General features: G+C 42.0%; 1 protein-coding gene across 4 annotated transcripts in view; it reads right to left on the bottom strand.

Annotated features, from left to right (window-relative positions):
* Positions 1–20,219, bottom strand: part of foxp4 (forkhead box P4) — an 84,813-nt gene that overhangs the window by 50,545 nt on the left and 14,049 nt on the right. For all 4 annotated transcript variants that reach the window (XM_028405356.1, XM_028405358.1, XM_028405359.1 and 1 more), the window contains exon 2: positions 2,388–2,567. In XM_028405356.1, coding sequence (XP_028261157.1) covers positions 2,388–2,558 — 171 coding nt within the window. In that variant the 5' untranslated portion in view covers positions 2,559–2,567. The remainder of the gene's footprint in view (positions 1–2,387; positions 2,568–20,219) is intronic.

Here is a 20,219-nt window from a genome sequence, read left to right as displayed (position 1 = left end):
AATCTGCTTTTAGTGTAGAGTTTAAAATGTCTAAAAAGTAACAAAGCAGAACAATTTCATGTGGTCCTAGGAAAACAAAAACAAAAAGAAAATATTTTTTTTCTTTAAATCATAAAGAAACACCCTCCTAATAAGAACATTTAACCCATTGTATTACGTTTTAAGGGCTTAAATTTAAAATAACTATAAATAGCTTGTTGGACTAGTATGAGAAAAAATGTGAAAGATGTGTAGGGAAAGACATCAGCTGATTGTGTTACTTAACAGGTGATAGGAGGTAAGCAAAGATGGGTAATACAGAAGAGGGCTGATGAGGATGTACAAAGATTTGTGTGTTTTCTGGGACAGACATGATATGTCTCAGACAATTTTTAAACTATACTATACACTGGAGTCATTTACAGTGATGTAAGGATGTCTGAAGGGAAAAAACACTAAAGATCAAAAAGTTATATGCTGTAAACATAAAAAGGTGCCACCACAAAACACAAAAATATGTGGCAGACATCATACTGGTTCCAGAGAAAAACTATTCATACATCAGGAAAAAGCAATTTCTTTGAACAAATTTAGTCTAAAAGAAAGCTCTTCGTGCATCAAAATTAGATATAAAAAATTAGAGTGGATTTTCAGTCACATATGTAGATGTAACTTTCTTTTGTGAGGTGAGTGTCGGGATCTGGAGGAAAGGTTGCGCTTTTCTTGCATGGTCCATAGCGGATAGGAGGAAAAAAGAAGTACAGTGAGAGGGAGGAAGAGAAAAAGATGGAAAGAGAGAGGGAGCTATGTTTGTGGTTGGTAACCCGCTCAAGAGAGGAAATACCAGGGTGCGCACACACACATACACACCTATACACACACACACACAGGTGCAAAAACATAGAGAGCATAGACGCGTCCGAGAGAATAAAAGCCTGCTTTGTATGAGCTACAGGTTTGGTGTTTAAGTGTGTGCATTTGTGCATGCTTGTGTGTGTGTGTGTGTCCCCTCGTGGTTGAAGGTTGCTGAGGAAGCAGGGTTAGGATGCAGTCAGGAGAAGGAGGAGGAAAGGGAGGATAGGAGTAAAGGGCTTTGAGTGTTCTTCATTCACCTAAGGCTCCATCATTATAATTAGGGGGAATAATTTTAGCAGCAGGGAGGAAACACTGATTTTTTTCCCCTATGGGTTTCCTCAACTAGAAAGTCAGCTGGTGTCGCAGTGCAAAACTCACACTGAACCTCTGTGATGGGCATACAAACACAACGACAGGGAGATGGAGAGTAAAGCATACATAGGTTAAGTAAAAAAACAAATAAGCAAATGTGTGTCATCTACCCTAATATCTTCATCAACTGCTGCACATGCCACACCAGTGACTGAGGAACATGAATCAGATCATGGATCATGAATTCCATCATTAAATGACCCTCACACTCACCGGGCATTTTTCTGCAATGATGGACAAATGAGTAATGTAGAGACCTCGCTTTATAGAAAAAATATTAAGTGCTTTGTGTGAGTGTGAGTGTGTGTGTGTGTGCATCTGTGTGTATGTGAGGGCCCAGGTCCTTCAGAGAATAATCAGCAGAGAGCTATGTGGATTTTTGGGGGGAAGGAGAAACAAAATGTAGAATTTGATCCAAGGAGTTCCGGGAAAGGTTTGGAAATTCCATCTGACACAGTGGCCTGTGTGTGTGTGTTACTGATGCACTGGAGATAAATAGCATAACTGCAGACACTACACGCTGACGTGTCAAATACACACACACCAACACCACTTCATGGATCAGTGAAAAAATAAAACAGAGTTCACTCCCACAGCTGTGACACATGCACACACACACACACACACACACGCCTTGATTATCTTTGTTCTATATGGAGTGTGAGCATACTGATTTAAGAATGTAAAACTGGTTTCTTTCTCACGTAGCTTCTTACTTGTCTTTACATATGGCAGGTAGTACTACCTTTTTTCTCAGTGGGGAACATACATGATACATGTGGATGTATATACGTGGGAACCTTATATGTATAAATTATTATGGTGTCCCACTGGAATTAGTTGGCACTTTATGACCATTGGATAATTAAAGCACTGGCGGGCCAACCTGTCAGGGGTTTTTACTGCTCACACATACAAGCCTGACAATTACCAGAGTCTGGCCAACTAAGTGTTGTCACATCTGTATATTATGTAACAGCCTGGTGTGTACAGGCTGTTCCAGACAATGTACCGGACATACAGTATGCTTATGAGTTGCACAAGTAGGAGGTGTTGTAAAACAAGTCTCTTGAGTGCATATAAACAGGTAGATGGGTAAACATCATGTCCAGTGCACGTACGCATGCACACACACACACACACACACACACACAATACACACACTTACACAATACACACACCTGTTGCTGTTGCAGGTGCAGTAAGTCAACTGGGCTGATCTCTCCATTGGTGTCTCCTTTGGATCCACCCTCTCTACCTCCCCCTCCATCCGATTGGCTGCTGAGGCTGCTGACTCCGTTCTGGTTGGACGGTGTCGTTCGAATGGTCTCAGAAGCTGATTCCACCATCATCACTGGCACCTGAGGACAGACAGGAGGGCAGTTCATAGATTGAACAAAAGTCACCTGGGCAGTTTGAGCAGAATGGCTGCAGCCACCTGACTGTACAAACAAGTGAGCAAAGTAAACACAGAAAGAGAAAAAGAGTAGAACTGTGAGCATTCATGTGCGTGTGTGTGTGCACACTGTGTAAAAAGGGATTTCGGTCATGAACTACCCATGCACAAACACGCCCAAGAGGCCACAAAGCAACACCTACAGCAGACACTTTTTTTCATCTGCATGTAAAAGTGTGTCTAGGAGCATATAGATGGATTAGGATCAGATGTGCAGAAAATCTAAACTGACAAGGCTGTTAATACTGCGCTATATAGTTAAATAACACACACGTTTCTCCAATAATCAGAGGTGGCATGTGCGCGCTGTGTGTGAGCCATGAGCAGGTTGGTCTTTGAGAGAGATCTGTTTGATGCACCTTCAGAGGGCCTCTCTAATTAGAGCGTGTTCCCTCCACAAAACCCGACAAAACGAGCCGTTCCTAGATGTGTTGTTGTTTTTGAGAAACAACGCTTCACAAACACACAGGCGCATTTGCCATCGTTAGGAGCCGGAGCGTGGGAGAGAAGAGACACAGAAGCACACACATAACGTGTGCAGAACACACACAAGGCAGCTAATACAAAACAAAACAAACCTTCATACAAGCACGCAGGCTGTGAACTCCTAATGACAAGCTCAATCTTGTCTTTCTGCCTCATCCAGTTTTAGAAATTAACACACACAAGCTCATAGTTTTAAAAGGGGAAAGTTCTACTGCTTTTATTTCGGCAACCCGGAGTGGGTACACAAAACACCATCGAGGCATTCTACTCGCAGCCTATGTGCGACTGTGTGTGAATATCTGTGTGTTTTTCAGAGGCATACAACCCATGCCTTCTGGGGAAACAATAAAAGCCATTTCATGAGAGAATCCAACTTTTCTTTTCCTCTGAGGCAAGAGCAGGTGAACCTGTGTGTCCGTGTGTGTGTGCGCATTTTTTTTCTCTCTCAGACTCTAACAGCAGGTGAGAGTGTGAGAGATTGCTAGTGGTTTTGTTAATGAAATGCTGCCAGATGCTTGCAGAGGGACAGGGACTTGTTGGCGCGTGGGATACAAGTGTGTACAGGTGGATGGGCTGGTGGGGTGCTTGTTTAAGAGCTGGTTCATTCAAATCAAGAAAAAAAAACACTGAAGTGGCATCTAGTTATGCAGATAGTTTGATTATACCTCCCAAGGTTTTAAGATACCTGGCTCTAACTTTTCTGCTGTTGTGTGAATAAATAGAAGATGAATAGTCTTTTCTTTTTGGAACTAAATTGATTTTTTTTGTTAAAAGAGAATGAATGAAAATGACTAAAAAATTCTACAGCAATTTGTTTGTCTTGGTTACTATATAGACATTTTCCTGTTAAGAAATTGCTGGTAAAAGTCACCTTTCTTTGCTTTGAGTCATACAAAATTCCACTATTATTATTTTTTGATAGCAGCAGAAGTTTTTAAGGCTGATTCTTCAAGGTCTAAATCTGTGAAACAACAAATCTATAAAGCTTTGTGCTTCTAAGGCAAATGGGTTTTTCATTGCTGAAGTATAGAAAAATGTCACAGCAAACATCAACGTTTTATTCTAATATTGCTCTTTAAGTGTTTAGAATGTCTCTATTTCCATGTCCAGTTCCAGACTGGCTATAAATTTCTGTCAAATTTACACATGCAGGGTTACTTGCTCCCCCCCTTAACAAGCAGAGCAATTTGAAAGCCACAATTTTACACTGCAAGTATTTTTCCTCCCCATTGACTCTCCCCCTGTCTCCATCCTGGCACCGATCTGCCTGTGAAGTTAAGAGTGAGGAGTAGAGCGTTATTGTGACATTTAAAGCTAGTCACTTAATCTCCAACCTCTCTCCTCTTCCTCTCAATGCTCTTTCTCTCTCCCTTATTCCTCCTCCTCCCTCCTCCCATCTCCTCATTGCCTTCGTCCAGACCCCTGCTAGGTCAAACTACTCCCTGAGGTAATATTATGAAGCAAGGCATAGTGCTGAGTGATCAACAGATCTCGCCACACAGTCCACTGACTTTGCACTGCAGTAGAAACTCCTCACATCATCGCACATTTCACTAAGCATGAATCACTGGCCTGCTATCTAGCCCACGCTATACTGCGCTGGGCTGTAATGTACTGTACACCCATCTGCTTCTAACTCTTTCTCATTGACCTTATTAGCAATGAGGAGAAGAGAGATAAAGACAGACAGAGAGATAGAGCTCGCAGGTGGACAAGGACCTAATAGGAAAGTGGGGAGTGTGTAAAGACCTAAGCGCATGCCCGCTCACTTACACACACACACACACAGGCAGTGTGTTGGTATGCTCGTCTAAAGGGTGTGTACTCTGTCATATCCTGTAATGGGTGTATATAAGCTGGTGTAATGGAGGTCGGGAAAAAGGCAGGGGCATAAATCTACCCTGAAGTCTCTGATTAGGGTTATGATACACACACACATAACACTGCTTTAAGTGTTTCTGGCAGTGAAGATGAGCTGCCCATGCAGAAGCCTGCCTCAACCCGCACTCTTTCTGTGTGTCTTTTTCCTCACACTCTCAATCTCTCTACATGCTCAGACCCTCTCTAGCTGAACCCCTGACCTGAGAGTGTGTGGGGAGAGGCATTCCCACTACCCCGAGGGGACCGAGTGAGGGAGGGAGGAGCACAGATCAGAGAGATAAAGAATGTGTTTGGAAATAAAAGGCCTCCTTTGCTTTTTAATTGGGATGGAGAAGAGAAGAAGGGAAATGGGACTCAACATGTTTCTGATGACTCTGGTGTATATGTGTGTGTGTGTGTTTGTCTAAGAAGCTGACACCTACCTTTGTACTGTAATGGATTAGCTCACTGCAAGTGGTAAGGTGCATGTGTTTATGTGAGTGTCTGCTGTGATTGATGAGGAGAGAAGTTAGGATGAGTCCTGTTTCAACACGTAGCTTGTTCAGATGTTCCCGAAAATTTAGCACTAATAATGATCACAGTTCAACTCTCCCTGCTTCTTCCCACTGTTCTGGCTGTGTGGAGTTCAAACGAGCCGAGCCAAATGCCCACTGAGCTGGCTCACCGCGGCTGACTCTCTCAGGCTTTGTCCGGGGGGATTGGCTCTGTCAGATTCCTCCTGGTCACCACTCATCAGAAACGTAAAAGCCAGACCAGTTCCACTTTCTGTGAGTGTATGTGTGAGTGAGGGCGTTGTGTACAGCGTGTATTTATGTGTGCATCTGTGTTTACAGCAGCTTAGTGAGATAATAAGTCTTTATCATGTTATGCCTCATGTGGGAATATTTCCAGCAGTCCCAGAACGCCTGTTCTGTTTCCTCTGCCTTGCATCAGCTCACAGGAACGCTGCTTATTAGGCAAAGAACTGAGGGAATAAGGGCGGGAGGGAGAGTGAGTGGAGGAGGGAGGGGGGGTAAGGGAAAAATTGTCTGTGCCAGTATCTACACTCCATCATCTTTCTACTTTCATCTGACTCTTGAATTATCTCTCCTGCTCCCTGTGTGCTGTCTTTCTCCCTCTGGTTATGCCTGGTAACTTGTGGCAGGTTCAACCCTGGAAAACATAAAAAAAAAGTTTTCACCCAGAAATAGAATCCACATAGGTTATTTCTATGATCTCTGATAGTTCAGTCAAAATTTGTGAGGAAGAGGAACACTCTTCTGGAGACAGAATATCAGCAGAACAAGATCTCCAACCTGTTTTGTAATCAAACTGAATGTTGGAGGAGCCACTGTTGACAATGAGCAGCTTTGTGGATTCATAAAATATTTGGTTAACTGTTACACCCAGAGGGGATTTATTTCATTATGAGTGACAGTCATTCACTAAAAAAATATCATTGTGGTTGCTGTCATTGAGTCCACAAAATGTCCTATTTACTGTCAGTGAAGCAGCTCCATTTGATTTGTGTTTTAAAAGCATCATAAGCGGCTCGATATATACGCTTTGACAGGGACATGAGCGCTGACATTCAAAGACAGATCATAATTTAGTAAACACTTACACACCCATATTCTCTCACTCTCACTCCGCAAGCTGGCAAAGACTCGCTAAATAAACTGTGACACTGGCCCTGAGGGAATCTGATTTAACCCCAAACACCAGAACAAACCCAAATACCAACTTTAATGTCTCTATTAATCCTGTTCCTGAGAGCTAAGAGAGGCTGAACAATATAAAATGCATTCAAATATTTAGAAGATTTACACATAAACAAAAAGTGAGCTTAATTAAATGTGTGTCATATTAATAATATTTTTTTGTAAATACAGCTGTGGCTACTGAGGAGAACAGTGTTTTCTGAATAATCACAGTTTCAGAGAAGAGTTTCCACATCATGCCTGAAGCTCTTCTATTTCCTGTAACCAAAGCACCTTCCTTTTTACCTTTCCATGCGAGCAGATAATGAACTGTTTAACTAATGAGGCACTCTTTTGCATGTCAAGACGTGTTGAGTAGAGTTGTTAAAAAATGTATCTAAATGAAAAATGCAACTAAATGAATCACTGTCTGACAGTTTGTTCATTTTGTGAAACATATTCACAGTGTTACATCTCTGCAGTTTCTCACTTCCTTCCTGTTTGTGTCTTTTTTCATATTGAAACATTTTTACCTTTATTTATTCAAGATGCATTCAAACATTGCCATCCTTTCCTGAAATATATCTTACATAAAAACATTATTATCCTGTTTTTTTTTTAATACAAATTAAAAGTATAGCTAACAACGGTTAGCTTTAGATATACAGTAACCTTTAGAGGAATGACTGTGGGGAGAAGGAGAGGAAAAGGGATAGGAGGGATATCTGCGTGGCATTTCTGAGCTGACGTGTATTAACTTCAATAAAAGAGAATGAGGTCAGAGGAAAGCTGAAGAAATAATACTCAAACATTCTTACTTAAGTACACACACACACACACACACATACTGTAAATTCTTTTTCCATCACTCTCCTGTCCAAGTTTGGTTGTTTCTCTGCTGTCTGTAAACGTGCTAGTCAGATCTGCAGCACAATGCCAGCAGCCAGGTATAGACTTCCACAGCTAAAGCTAACAGCTAACAGCACTGCTCCAGGCTACTTTGGCTGCCAGCCAGCGCTAACAGGTTGGCTAACAGCAAAGGGCTAATGCTAGATGTCTGCGGCTGCCCTGGCCCTGCTCCAGTGCTAACAGGTGAACTCCATTATCCCACAGACAGATAGTCAGTTAGATGTGGGCCAATATCTACTACCGGCTGGCTGGCTCGCTGGCTGGCTTCAAAGAGCATCATCAACCCAGAAAGAGAAGCTAGTTGCACTGGCCTGTAGTCTGACCTCCAGTGTGCTGTGCAGCTGGCTAATGAAGAAGCCAGTGCTTTTGTTGGGTAGTGGAAAGAAGAAGAGAAGGGCTCAGAGAGCGCAGATGATAAGAAAATCCCTCGCTATGTAAACATGGGGAGTTCTTCTATAGATCTGCAGGACCGCCTGCCATATGGTGTTTAGTTTGACAGAGCATAGAGTGTTTGTATGTGCCTGTAGCCTCTGCTCATGCATGTGTGTTTTGCTGTGTATTATAGTACAGTACACCATATAATGCTTTTCTCCTCACTTCTCTGCTGTGTATGTGTGTGTATGTGTGAAGTGGTTGTCAGCTTGCCCGCCTGCAGTTCTCTGAAGACAAAGTCCCTGTTTACAGAGCCCATAAAGATTAGCTTCCCTCGGTCAGGTGGGTTCTGGAGCCATAGGTAAACACACAGCACATTCCGCACCGATGAGATCGCTCTGTATGTGTGTATGACCGGGGCAAACATACACTCCTGCCTTCACCTCGACCCTTTTTTGAGAGTGCAGTAAGTGATTTACCAGCTTGCAAACTGCTGTCTGTTCAAAATGCTGGAGACAGACACAAAGATACACACACACACAAATATTTGTAGAAGGAGCGGACTTCATGCACACCTCATTTATCTGAGCCTAAAATCACGGGTTGTACATTCCTAAAGAGGTAAAGCGCACACGCATGCATGTGCGCGCTCTCGTCTGCCAGTTGGAAATCATCCTGTGATCATGAAGGTGAAAAATCCGGGCTTTCACCTTCTTCTCTCCCCTCTGTCCGGAGGGTAATGGAAGCTGAGGTCAGGCTATGACAGTCCACGCGGATATTACTCAGACTGTATTTAACATGGTGGAACAGAGGTGAAGCGGGAGGTGGAGGAATGCAGGACGAGAAGGAGCGATGCTTTTGAAAAAGGCAATGTGCCTTTATTTGGATCTGAAACCAGCTAGAGCACCACGGAGCAATTAGCAACTCTGTCCTATGAGAGCTCTTTATTAGAATGACCTTCACTGTGAAGGGGGTGAGGGGCAGGGAGGAGGGAGAGGGCGAGCGAGAGAAAGGGAGAAGAAGAAGAAGAATTTTTTTTTAAGGAAAACATGAACATGAAGTGTCAGAGGGGAAATAGACACATGACATGAAGGTGAATAGATGAGTAAACTGAGACTTGAGATTTAATTTTCTTATTTAAGCAGCAGATGTGACGTACGAACCACGTGCGCGGGGAATTCGACCTATATGACCTTTTGTACTGGAATTCATAAAACACAATTTCAGTCATGGCGTCTTCCTAAAGCTGCAGTGTTAAAGTGGAATTTTCTTTAATTAATATTTAAAGAAGCTACCACGCTAATAAGAAAGGGATGCGTTCTGAATGAAGTTTTTAAATTACAAGGAACAATTTATTATATATGCGTGAAAAGGAAAAAAAAAATGAAGAAACGGAAAGAACGGGAGTATTTTTAAAAAAGGCGCCTTTAGGTGAGACATTTATGATCAAAAATTTGCATTACAAGGAAGATGAAGAAGAGATTGAATGTTACCTGAAAATGGGAAACTAACAATAATAAAGTGAATTTTACAAAACAGTGGTGTAAAAATATAAATAAATAAATATCAAAGTGGACATGATATAATTTTATACATCGGCTTTCATGTCGGGCACTTTGCATTTCGTAGTTAATTAATAGATTGGATCAGAGCGAGTTTAATCAAATATAATTGAATAAGTCCACAGTAAAAAACAGGCCAGACTTTAAAGGAGACATGCAGAGAAAATGATAGCATGTCCAGTTCTCAAATTAATTGAATTTTAGTACTTTTGAACTTGGTCCAAGCTGTTACCGAGGTAATTAACTCACATCCTATCCAAAAGTGCTAAAACAAGATGATATCCCTGAACATTCAGGATGGGTGGGCACACATACAATCTGTGTGTGTGTGTGTTTCTTCCTTTCAGAAAACCAGAATGAAAATCAACACTGTTGCATACCAATGACAGTCTCTAATGTATTCTGTGTTATTGTTAGTTTTCATTTCTTCTCGCTCTTTTCTCCTTACTTTTGTCTTACAAGCCACAACTAAAATATTAATAATTTCTCAGGCAGTTCTCATTGTATTAAAAAATGTCTCCTTTATAATTTATCAGAGAAAGAAAAATCTTTGTTATAGTGACAAGCATGCTAATTAATAGAAGTAGAAGGAACATTGAGAGAAGTCATACTAATTTGGAACATGCTAATATTAATAGAATAATTTATGGCACAGTATAAATAAATTAATAGAGTAATTCATTTGAAAAAAAGGGATGCCTTCAATTCAATTTAGAGGAAAAGAGCAAGAAAAAAAATGTCTGCCTCTTGGACAAGGACATTAATAACAGTGCTCTATCACAAGAACAGAAAAGGAAGAGACAAACTAAACATGCACTGTTCACTTTTAAAACGCATCAATATTTCAGCTGCTTAATGAAAATTGGATGAGCAACACTTCCTGCCTTGTTATTTTCGTTCGCTGTTTAAGGACTTTTTGAGTGGTAAATTTGTGCAGAATCTGCGAAAGGCGGCTGCATGCGGTGTTTTTGAAAAACCCTTCTCATTGGCTTTATGTAAACAGCTGTGTGCCAGGCAATGGGCGAGAGAGAGAGAGAGAGAGAGAGAGAGAGAGAGAGATCAACAAAGACAGAGAGAGAGAGAGAGAGAGAGAAGTGGACTGGGTCATTACCATCCTTATTACTCCTCATTAAAATATACCCATCACATAGACATTCTGTTGTGTGTGTGAGCGTGCGTGTGTATAGACCTCATGCATGTGACCACACACGTGCACGCTCTCCGTTTCTGGTGCTCCTGATGTGCACATGAGCGTCCGTATGCAAAAGTGACAAAAAAAGAACAATATAATTGGAGAAATGTACGCAGTAATAATAGGTATTCACAAAATGATAATTCATATTAAACAGGGTGCACAAAGTCAGCCTCATTTGCATGTTTTAGATTATATGCATTTCAAAAGTAATTTCCGCAGGGCATATGAATGACATTAATTCCCGGGCGGGTTCTGCTATAGACCTCAAACTATCAAACACTCAAACATTTAACAGATGAAAAAAAGAGAGAGCTGGTGCCTTGGCAAGGGGAGATTTCAAGGTTAAAGTATTTGAATGTGAATTTTTAAACTTCTGTCTTGGTTTGTTTAAAGTTGCTCTAGAGCTAGACTAAGAATGTCATTAATTCAAAGATTCAGATTTTTTTTTTGTTACTCAGCTGTATGTGTGCATATATATATATATATGTGTGTGTGTGTTCCTGTACCAGTCTGAGAAAGACACCTTCTCCACCTAATCCACCACCATTTCCTCAGCAATAAGCCCGAATTGGTCTGACTCACTTTGTGAGTCATGTGCTTGTGTCACTCCAGAAGCAGACTAGCACAGTCCAGAGAGAGAGAGAGAGAGAGAGAGAGAGGCCAAAAGCCCACATTAACTGGCTCTAACTGATGGAGGGGAAAGAAAAAGTGATGAGAAAAAGGATGTGTGTGTGAGGGAAGGGTTGAGGACAAAGGGAAGAGTGACGAGCAGGAGAGAGAGAGAGAGAGAGAAAGAGAGACAGAGGGTTCCCTCTCCTCATCTGTTCGAGCCGAGAGGAAGACCCTGGGGCAGGAAACAGGCTGGATGAATGTGTGATTCCAGTGGAAAACTCTGGATGCCATAGACAACATTCTTCTCTTATTAGGGAATCTGGTCGGCAGCCACATTATAGCGCCTGTCTCATTACTGCGTATGTGAACGTCCATCAGACACATTCTACACACACACACACACTCAAGATGTTCTCCACCTGTTATTCTCACAACGTTTTGGACAACGCACAACGTCATGGAGAAGAAAGAAAAAACAGTGAAAGCAGTTAAAAAAAAAAGTTAAAGGGCTATGTATGTGTGTGTTTGTGCACGCCTCGTTTGTGGTTGTCTTCATCTGTAAACAGAGCTGCTGCTGTGAGTATGTTAGTATGTTATTATCTCATTAAGAATTGATGGCTTCTGCACAGAGGATTCAAACTGTTTTGTTTGTGAGCGCTCAGCGACTGATGTTGTACAAACACAACAACCACAAAACACACATATCCCAGTGTAGGCACGCATACATGCAAGGCGACAGGAGCAGAAGTCTTAAACACATACACCGAATCTCCAACTAGCTTGGCTCAATGGGTAAAAGTTGCTTCTCCCCTCTTTTTTTCCTGTCACCATGTTGCTTCGCAGCAGTGATATAGTTTGTGGAAGCAGACTTCAGAAAGTAAAGGGGGCATATCTATGGGCAGTAAGAGTGGGATAATTGGCTCCTGGGAAACATGTTTGTTTTCTCTCTTGTTCTTTTCCCCTCTTTCATTTTGCCCCAGCCAGTCATAGCTGATCTGTTCATCCCTGAAGGACAAGTGGAAAAAGCAAAGAGGATTAGATTCTATAAGACACTAATCGTTGCGCACACACATGCACATATAGATGTACAACTGCACTCATGCAGACACATACATGGAGTGATTTAACATGCCATAAGGCAGCTGTGGGGTGTATTGAACAAGATCTGTCTGTCTTAACCAAGTGACCAACAGGGTGCAGGCCTTTCCACTGGTCCACTCTGCCTTATCGATACTGCTGCTCGGCCTATTCAGCGGCAAAGAGCTTTCCTACGGCTGCAGTTCAACACTGGATCAATGTTATGAGCAGTGCAGACAAACTGCTGCTAAACAGACTGGCCCCTGCCTCGAAAGCCCAGCTCCCCCAGGCTCAGATCGTTTCACTAATGGAGGTCTCCGCCGGGGCCCCCAAGGGCCCCTAACCACCAAACAGGCCCCCAAGGATTAACCCCCTCCCTTATTTCCCTCTGTGCCATCTCTCAATCCCTTCATCATTTCCACATGGCTCTATTGACATCAAGACTTGTCCTCATGCGTACAATTGAGTATATGCGACACATTTCTGCAAATACATTCTTTGTATTTCTTCTAACTGCTAAAGTCCAGCTTGACTATTTCAGGTAGTGAGAAAGAGGAAAAAAATCTCCTCTCTCCTCCTCCCCCTCAACATTGCTGGGATCCCTCACCGCATGACTTCTGACTAGTCATTCTCCTGCATTTGTCTTTAGTAATAACATTGAAAATAGCAAGAGATGAAAAAACAAAAAAACGATGGAAAGAACCTGCATATTTGTCATTTCCGATTGTTTACCTTTTTCACGGCAAATTGATTTTTACATCTCCTGTTACTGGAAGCTCTCCGGGCTCGACTGCCAGGCCTGTCTGGCTCTGGCCTCGACTGCCAAGCCGGTCTCTGGGCTTTATGACCTGGCTCTGGGGAGGACTTTTAGGGCTTTCAACTCACAAGTCATTTCAGTGATACAATACTGCTTTTGTCCTAACCACCTTTGTTGTTTTCTTTCTCTCTGCTGCCTCTCTCTTTCTTTTACTTTTCATCTTTCATTGCTAAATCTTTTTTTTTCATTGGCAGAGTGTCACAAACACTGAGGCTGCTTTCTTGTCCATTCCTGTTTGCTTGCAGAATAGGTGGACTTGCTGCATCATGATTATCAAACAGAAAAGACACACAGGAAACACACACTGAAACCCTTAAAGCTGACATATAAGGCTTGCTGTGGGGCAAGCCTGGTTGAAGCAGCTAGAGTTTCACTGTGGTGGCTGGGCGGTGCGTTGTGGTTCGGATCTTCCTGGATTCTGGTAGGACTGAGGTTTGCCTGCAGGGACCTCCAGTGAGCCAGGCAGCAGGCCTGAGCTAAACTGAGGCCAGAACCAGGAATAGCCCTCAGAGCAGAGGACAGGCCTAATGGTGTGTTTGCAAGAGCAAACCTAAACAAACAACCTGCAGTTTGAATTGAAGGGCCGAGCAAGGCTCAGGCCAGATGTGTACAATCCGAAAAACACACACAAACACATGCAAACACACACTGCCAATGTGTACAAAGAAGCACTGGCTGAAATAGACTTGTGGAAAAAAAGAATTGCACCCTGAACCTTCAGACTACAGTCATGGCATCAGCATGTGTGGAGTACCTAACACACAGGCCCCGTGTTCGTGTGTGTGTGTGTTTGTACTCATGTCAAAGTTCTACAATTTCTCTCCATATTCACTCTAATGAGAGAAAATGGTCAGAAAACCCACCTCTGTAATTACTCCCCAAGGACCAAGGTTTCAGCATGACCATGGTGCATAAACAAATACACACACACACACGCATACAAGTATACATTATGCAGAACATCAGAAACAGCGTGAGGATGACATTTGTTCACCTGCTGTGTACTGGAGCATGTGTGAGAGTGAATTATACCAGTAATAATGTCATTATGGAAAGTATGGGAATCTGCTAATTAGAACCTGCATGGCCAAACAGGTAGCTGTGTGTCTGCATGTGTGTGTGTCCCATGTAGTAAAAGGCATTTTGTAAACAAACATTAACACCATTCACCTTACAATTAGACCCCTTTCATTGTCGCCCACACAGAGCAGTTTAACTCTAGTCTAATCTCTTGAAACGAAAAATCTAAATTGAGGCTTGCCGTTAGTGTGTATGTGTGTGTGCGTGTGTGTCAGCGTAAAATGTGTGGAGACTGAAACATAATGGGAAGCACATAAGGTAATTTTTCTATGGAATCGCTGTCTTTGTCAAATCGCATCTGACTTTTCTGCATTTCACAGAGCCTTCAATTCAGCCTGTGTTAGCCGGCAGCAGCTTTTAACAACTCCAATGTCTTATTTAACACACACACACACATACACACATTATATTTGAAAACCTGCTTACACTCTGACAAAAGAGCAGAGATATACGACACAATCAGGCAATCATTTTGTCTGTCTGAGAGTGAATAGTTGAGAAAGGAGTCTTTGAGGCGCACACGCATACACACTGCCTGCCCAGTGTTTGTGGTGGCGGAGCACAGCTGGTAACATCTGGATGTATTTTAGAAGTGTTTACATTTCCAAAATGCTGAAAAACTACACAGAAGAGAGAAAGAAGAGAGACTGAATTCTGAAAAACACTGCAGGTGCCAGAAGAGTAATAAAAAAGGAGCAAGTCCCAAAAGAAGATTGTTTAAAATCTATCATGGCAGAGTTAGTCTACACACACACACACACACACACACACACACACACACACACACACACACACCCGCTCAGAACCGTTGGCCAAATGCAGTTATTGCCATAATCCTAGTCCAACAATAACTGACATCTGGTGCACTAATTGGCAAACTACAGCTTCTCCATCTGAGTTTTGTCCCATCAAGCTTCCCTTACTGTAGCTACTCAAACTGAAAACCGAGACCTGTGCATCAGTTTCATGTGCGCTGCATCTCTGCTGCTTACCAGCTGACAACCAGTCTTACGCACTCACTACCACAGAGCAATTTCCTCCAACACAAAGACACGCACACACACACACACACGTGAAACAGCTGCATTTCCATTTTACTTCCCCTAAATGACGAAAACACAAAAACAGTTGGACTTCATTCAGTCTAATCAAACCTGACAACGAGAACAGCTCTGTGAGATGACGTCAACAATCAAGACACACACACAGACACACACTGAAAGAGAAACAAGTCTATAGGATGTAATTTCAGTGATTGGGTGTAATTTACCAGTGTAAGTTAAAACCAGACAGGGCAAGTAGAATGGTCCCTGCTAGATCAAAAACAAACCATGCAGTTTGGGGCTGGGCACAAAAAACACTCACACACACATGCAAAGGCATACCCTCAAAGTATATGCTCATCTCACAGTTCATTTAGATAGAGCACGGCCTTATGCATGTAAGATGTTACAAAATAGCAGGGTACAAGAAAAAACTATTTGAACGTGTCCCATGGAAAGTGTCCTTGGGATCATTCTAATCCGCTCAGGTATGCCACTTTCCCATGGCCTACCCTAACCTCAACACACACACAGAGACACACACGCAACATACACAGGGGAGATTATTAAAGGAACCTCGTGGCACATGGAGGTTTCTGATGGATTTAACATCAAGAATGATTGTTAACTTTTAAGACTAAAAAGACTTGGAGTGACTCCTGAGAAAAACTGAGCTCTTAGCCAGACACATGGATCACATGACAACTGGGCCACAGCAACAGGGACCCCTGGGAAAACGGCACAGTGCCATCTCTCAGATCACACAGCCTCAGCAGCAGGCAGTAATGAAGCTCTGCAGATATATCATATTTAGGTATGAATGTACCATTCTTGTGCAGAAGCTTGAAGTGGATTTTTCTGTGAATGTGCGCATCACAGTCAAGTGGTTAAAAAAAGATAATCACCGTGAAATAAATTAAACCTATTAAGAGGAACGTATGCTCAAGGTGACAGAAGAAATTAATTTGGCTCAACTATTGAGACCCATACCTCCAACCCGCTATAGGATTTCTACCAAACTAATTATCACGCTCCACTTTCAGAAATAATAAGGAAAGTACTTAATAGGTTAGGATTCACCCTTGCATTCATATGTCCATTTAACATCCCTGCTTTTATGCCCACACACTCCTGCTTTAATGCAATTTCATATCCATGATTTAAAATAGGGGAAAGAATTATATTTCAAGTGGTGTCAGGATTAGAATATACAAGCAGTGATATTAAAATAGTGTAAGGTCTTCTGTGTGTGTGTGTGCATCAAGCCTTTCTGAGTGGCTAAAGCAGAGTTAAAGATGTTAAATAATGTTTTTGTCACAGTTTAGCACGACAGCCGAATTACAGATCTATGATTAGTCTTCTCTCACTGTATATTAATTCCCCCCCCCCCCTCTCTCTCTGCTTTATGCTGGTTAGGAGTTTAATTTTTAAACAGAGCACAGATATGAAAAGACCCCCAAGTGTGAGCTACTACACCAGCAACAAAAGTCTGTTTATCTAGTCAGCCACCCGATCCAATTATAACAACACCCAAATGCAACTATTGTTTCATTTCAAACATTTTTTAAAATTAAAATCTTTTTTTCATGTTTATATCCTCCTAGTTATGCACCACAGGATTAGCATTTTAGCCCCCCCAGGGTATGGAAAAAGTGCAAAGTCAAAAATGCAGGTTAGGCCTGTTTTGTTCATTATCACTGGGACAAAAGTTAAGAGGAAACTATATAAATAAATAGAGAAACATCTACGAAAGACTTAAAGTTTATTTTTTCATGAATTTAAATGTGATGGGCATAAATGGTGCATTTCTAAAGATCCTAATCTTCTTTCATGTGAAGCATTTGTCATAAGGGTCTGCCAATGTGACATATACCAGGGTGCTAGTCAGTGTGAGAAGACAATAACACCAAAAATGTGCCACTTTTTAAAACTCTCTTTTATATATAGAGAGAGGATATACACAACCAGTATGTCCACAAACAATGGTACATCAGCTGAAACATTAAAAAAATAAAGACAAGGAAATACAAAGACTCTGAGATAGTGCTGTGATTTTCTATTAAACTCTAATGGAGGCGGGGGAGAAAAAGGGGAAGAGGAGTTCACATTATCTAAGAGAATTCCAATTAACACTCTCCCCCTCAGTAATTAGCTACTAAAATAGCTAGTGAACAAACCCAAAATCCCAACCCTGATGCCACTGCGCTGCCTAATTAATTCTCAAATCAGGAGCATGTGAATCAGAAAATAACCTGATAGTCTACATGATGGACAGACCAGTCAGAATAAACCATGAGGAATACTGTTCAGCAGTAAGTAACACATACAGAGATGATGCCTGCTTGTGTGGTGACTGTTCGTGTTCTTCATCATGCTCACATATTGCTTTTGTTTTAGACTTGATAATGGGTTTGTATTTTAGAATGCTGTCAGACAAAATAAAATGTATTAAAAAAGTTAAATTAGTGATATAAAACAAAAGATACAGAATGAAAGAAGCTGGTTATTGAGCAATCTAAGCTGAAAAGACTAAAAGAAGAAAAACCACCATGAGGGTCAAAGCCAGAAAAGCAGATATCTTTTAGCTGTCTGCTGCTCATTTGCTCCCTCGCTGGTCAGTTCTTCCACTGTTTAATGCAAACAGATGAGGCCTTTTCTTGCTCTTTTTCCAAATCCTGTCTTTTTAACGGTGGCTTCTTGGCCTCTGCAGTAACGTCAGCGCAGTGACTATTAAAACAGCATGTGCCCCAGACTGCTACACGCACAAGCACAGACACGCACACACACACACAGAGAAGGCCTCTGCACTTTTTTTGGTGAACTTTTAACCTCTTTTGAGTGAAGTGAAATCTGGAGCTGGGATATTCCTAAAGGCTTTCACACATTGCATCGTCCACATGCTATACAACAGGCATGCAGACAGAACTTATCAGGCAGGCATCAGCTTGAGCTGTGCTAAGATGTCATCTATGTGCAGCTCCTATCGATGACCGGTGCTGATGGATAACAAGGTGGAGATAATCTCACTAATAATACCAAGCTACCCCATCTGCTTTTAAACATGCACAGCCTGTTAAAATGAGACACACATGCTCGGACAGCTTGTGGACAATACACTACCTCTGGCAGTAATTTTTAATATGCAGAGATAGCCATCACTTAGATTTTACACTGATTTTTGCCACACACATGTAAACTAAGGCACACAAACACACACACAGGCACAGTGGCACATTATAAAAACACGCTGTCACACGCTGATCTGTATCTGGACAAGTCAAACTGCGATAAAGTCACTCTACAACTACAGCAATCGATGGAAGTAATTTATTTACCTCACCAGGCAATTTCTGCTCTGTCTTCAGAGAGAGGGAGGAAAAGGGGGAGAGACGGGGGAGATTTGGCAAGCATGTGTGAGTGGTGTGTAAATTAATCTAGCAGCAGTGAGATCCAGAGCCATGTATAAGTCCATAAAACAAGAGGAGGTTAAAGCAGCTCACATCATACACACACACATCAGGCAAAGGTCCAACACCAAAACCACTTCTTCCAGAGAGAGAAGAGATGTGAAACGTCATCTCTGTTCCATTAATGTGATGTGCTATCCCTAGATGCCACTAAAAAGAAGGAAAAAAGAACAGTTAAGAGTTCTTTCTCTTCTTTTTTTATTTCTTTCTTGCCTTCTCTCCATTCAAAAGCAACACACACTGGAGAGAGGCCTGTCCATGGTCCTTGACTTTAACTCGGTGAAATAAAAGGCACTTAACTAAGCCTCAATGATCGATACAAACACCGCTGCTGGCTGGTGTTCACACACGCATGCACACTCGCAGACACACACTTATCCCACCTCCTCAGATGCTCATGCATATGCATGTCCATTGTGATTTATGCATCCTAGCGGGGGTGTGAGCCTATCTGAGAGCAAGGCCAACACATAGGTCAGCTCATTTGTAAATCAGTTGCCTATTTATGGATGTGTATGTGTAAGTGTTTGTGTGTGTGCACATCCATGGATGTTTGTGGCTATAAATCTGTGGGTATGTGTGCATGTGTAGAGGTCAGCATTTGAAACAGGCTCATAATCACTGCAGCGCCTTCATTCATTATATTTATTGAATTCTTTCCAGGTTCAGCTCTTGGCACGTATAAATCATACAATTTCTACACTGTGGGTTGTCGTCCATTCACTGTGTGTGTGTGGTTTGTTGAGTGTGTGTGTTCCAAGTCATGTCCACTGAGTGCTGACTATTTCTGCCAACCAGCGCTTTGACCCCGCTCTTTGCAGCAGGAAGTCACCCAGCTTTGTGACCTCTCTTATTATTCCCAGGGAAGGTTGGGGAAAAGTCTTTAAAAACATCTTCTATCAGTCAGTTATTAGGCTCCTGGTCTGTTCTGTCCTATGTGCTGGAATATGGCTAAAAAAAGATGTACACCTGATGAGGTGGTTGGGGTTAAACGTACGTTACTTTTTGGAATAATCTGAGGACATAGCCGTCTTTGCACACAAACTGAAAAAAGTGTGCTTTCCTTTGTGGAAACCAGCTCCACCCTCCTCCCACCTCCTCTGAACAACAGATTTGGGCTAATGGGGCAGCTGCTTGTCCCCTCTCCCCTCCCTAAAACCCCACTATGCTGCTCCCCTTGAAACCCTTCCACCCCGTCTCCCTTCCCCAAAAAAAAAAGCCCAGGAGGAAGCCTGTTGTTTTCAACTTGTTTTTGACACAGCCGTGAATGGAAAAGTTCAAGCTGCTGGAACGCTCATCCAAAGGTTGCAGTTTATTTGTCCACTATTTTCCTAGAGTGTTGTTGCTCAGAATATGATCCCAGATCCCTTAGAAGAT

The sequence above is a fragment of the Parambassis ranga genome, chromosome 5 (assembly GCF_900634625.1).
Source record: "Parambassis ranga chromosome 5, fParRan2.1, whole genome shotgun sequence".
NCBI lineage: Eukaryota > Metazoa > Chordata > Actinopteri > Ambassidae > Parambassis > Parambassis ranga.
Note: the sequence above shows the minus strand (reverse complement) of the source record. Positions and strands in the feature narration are given on the sequence as shown.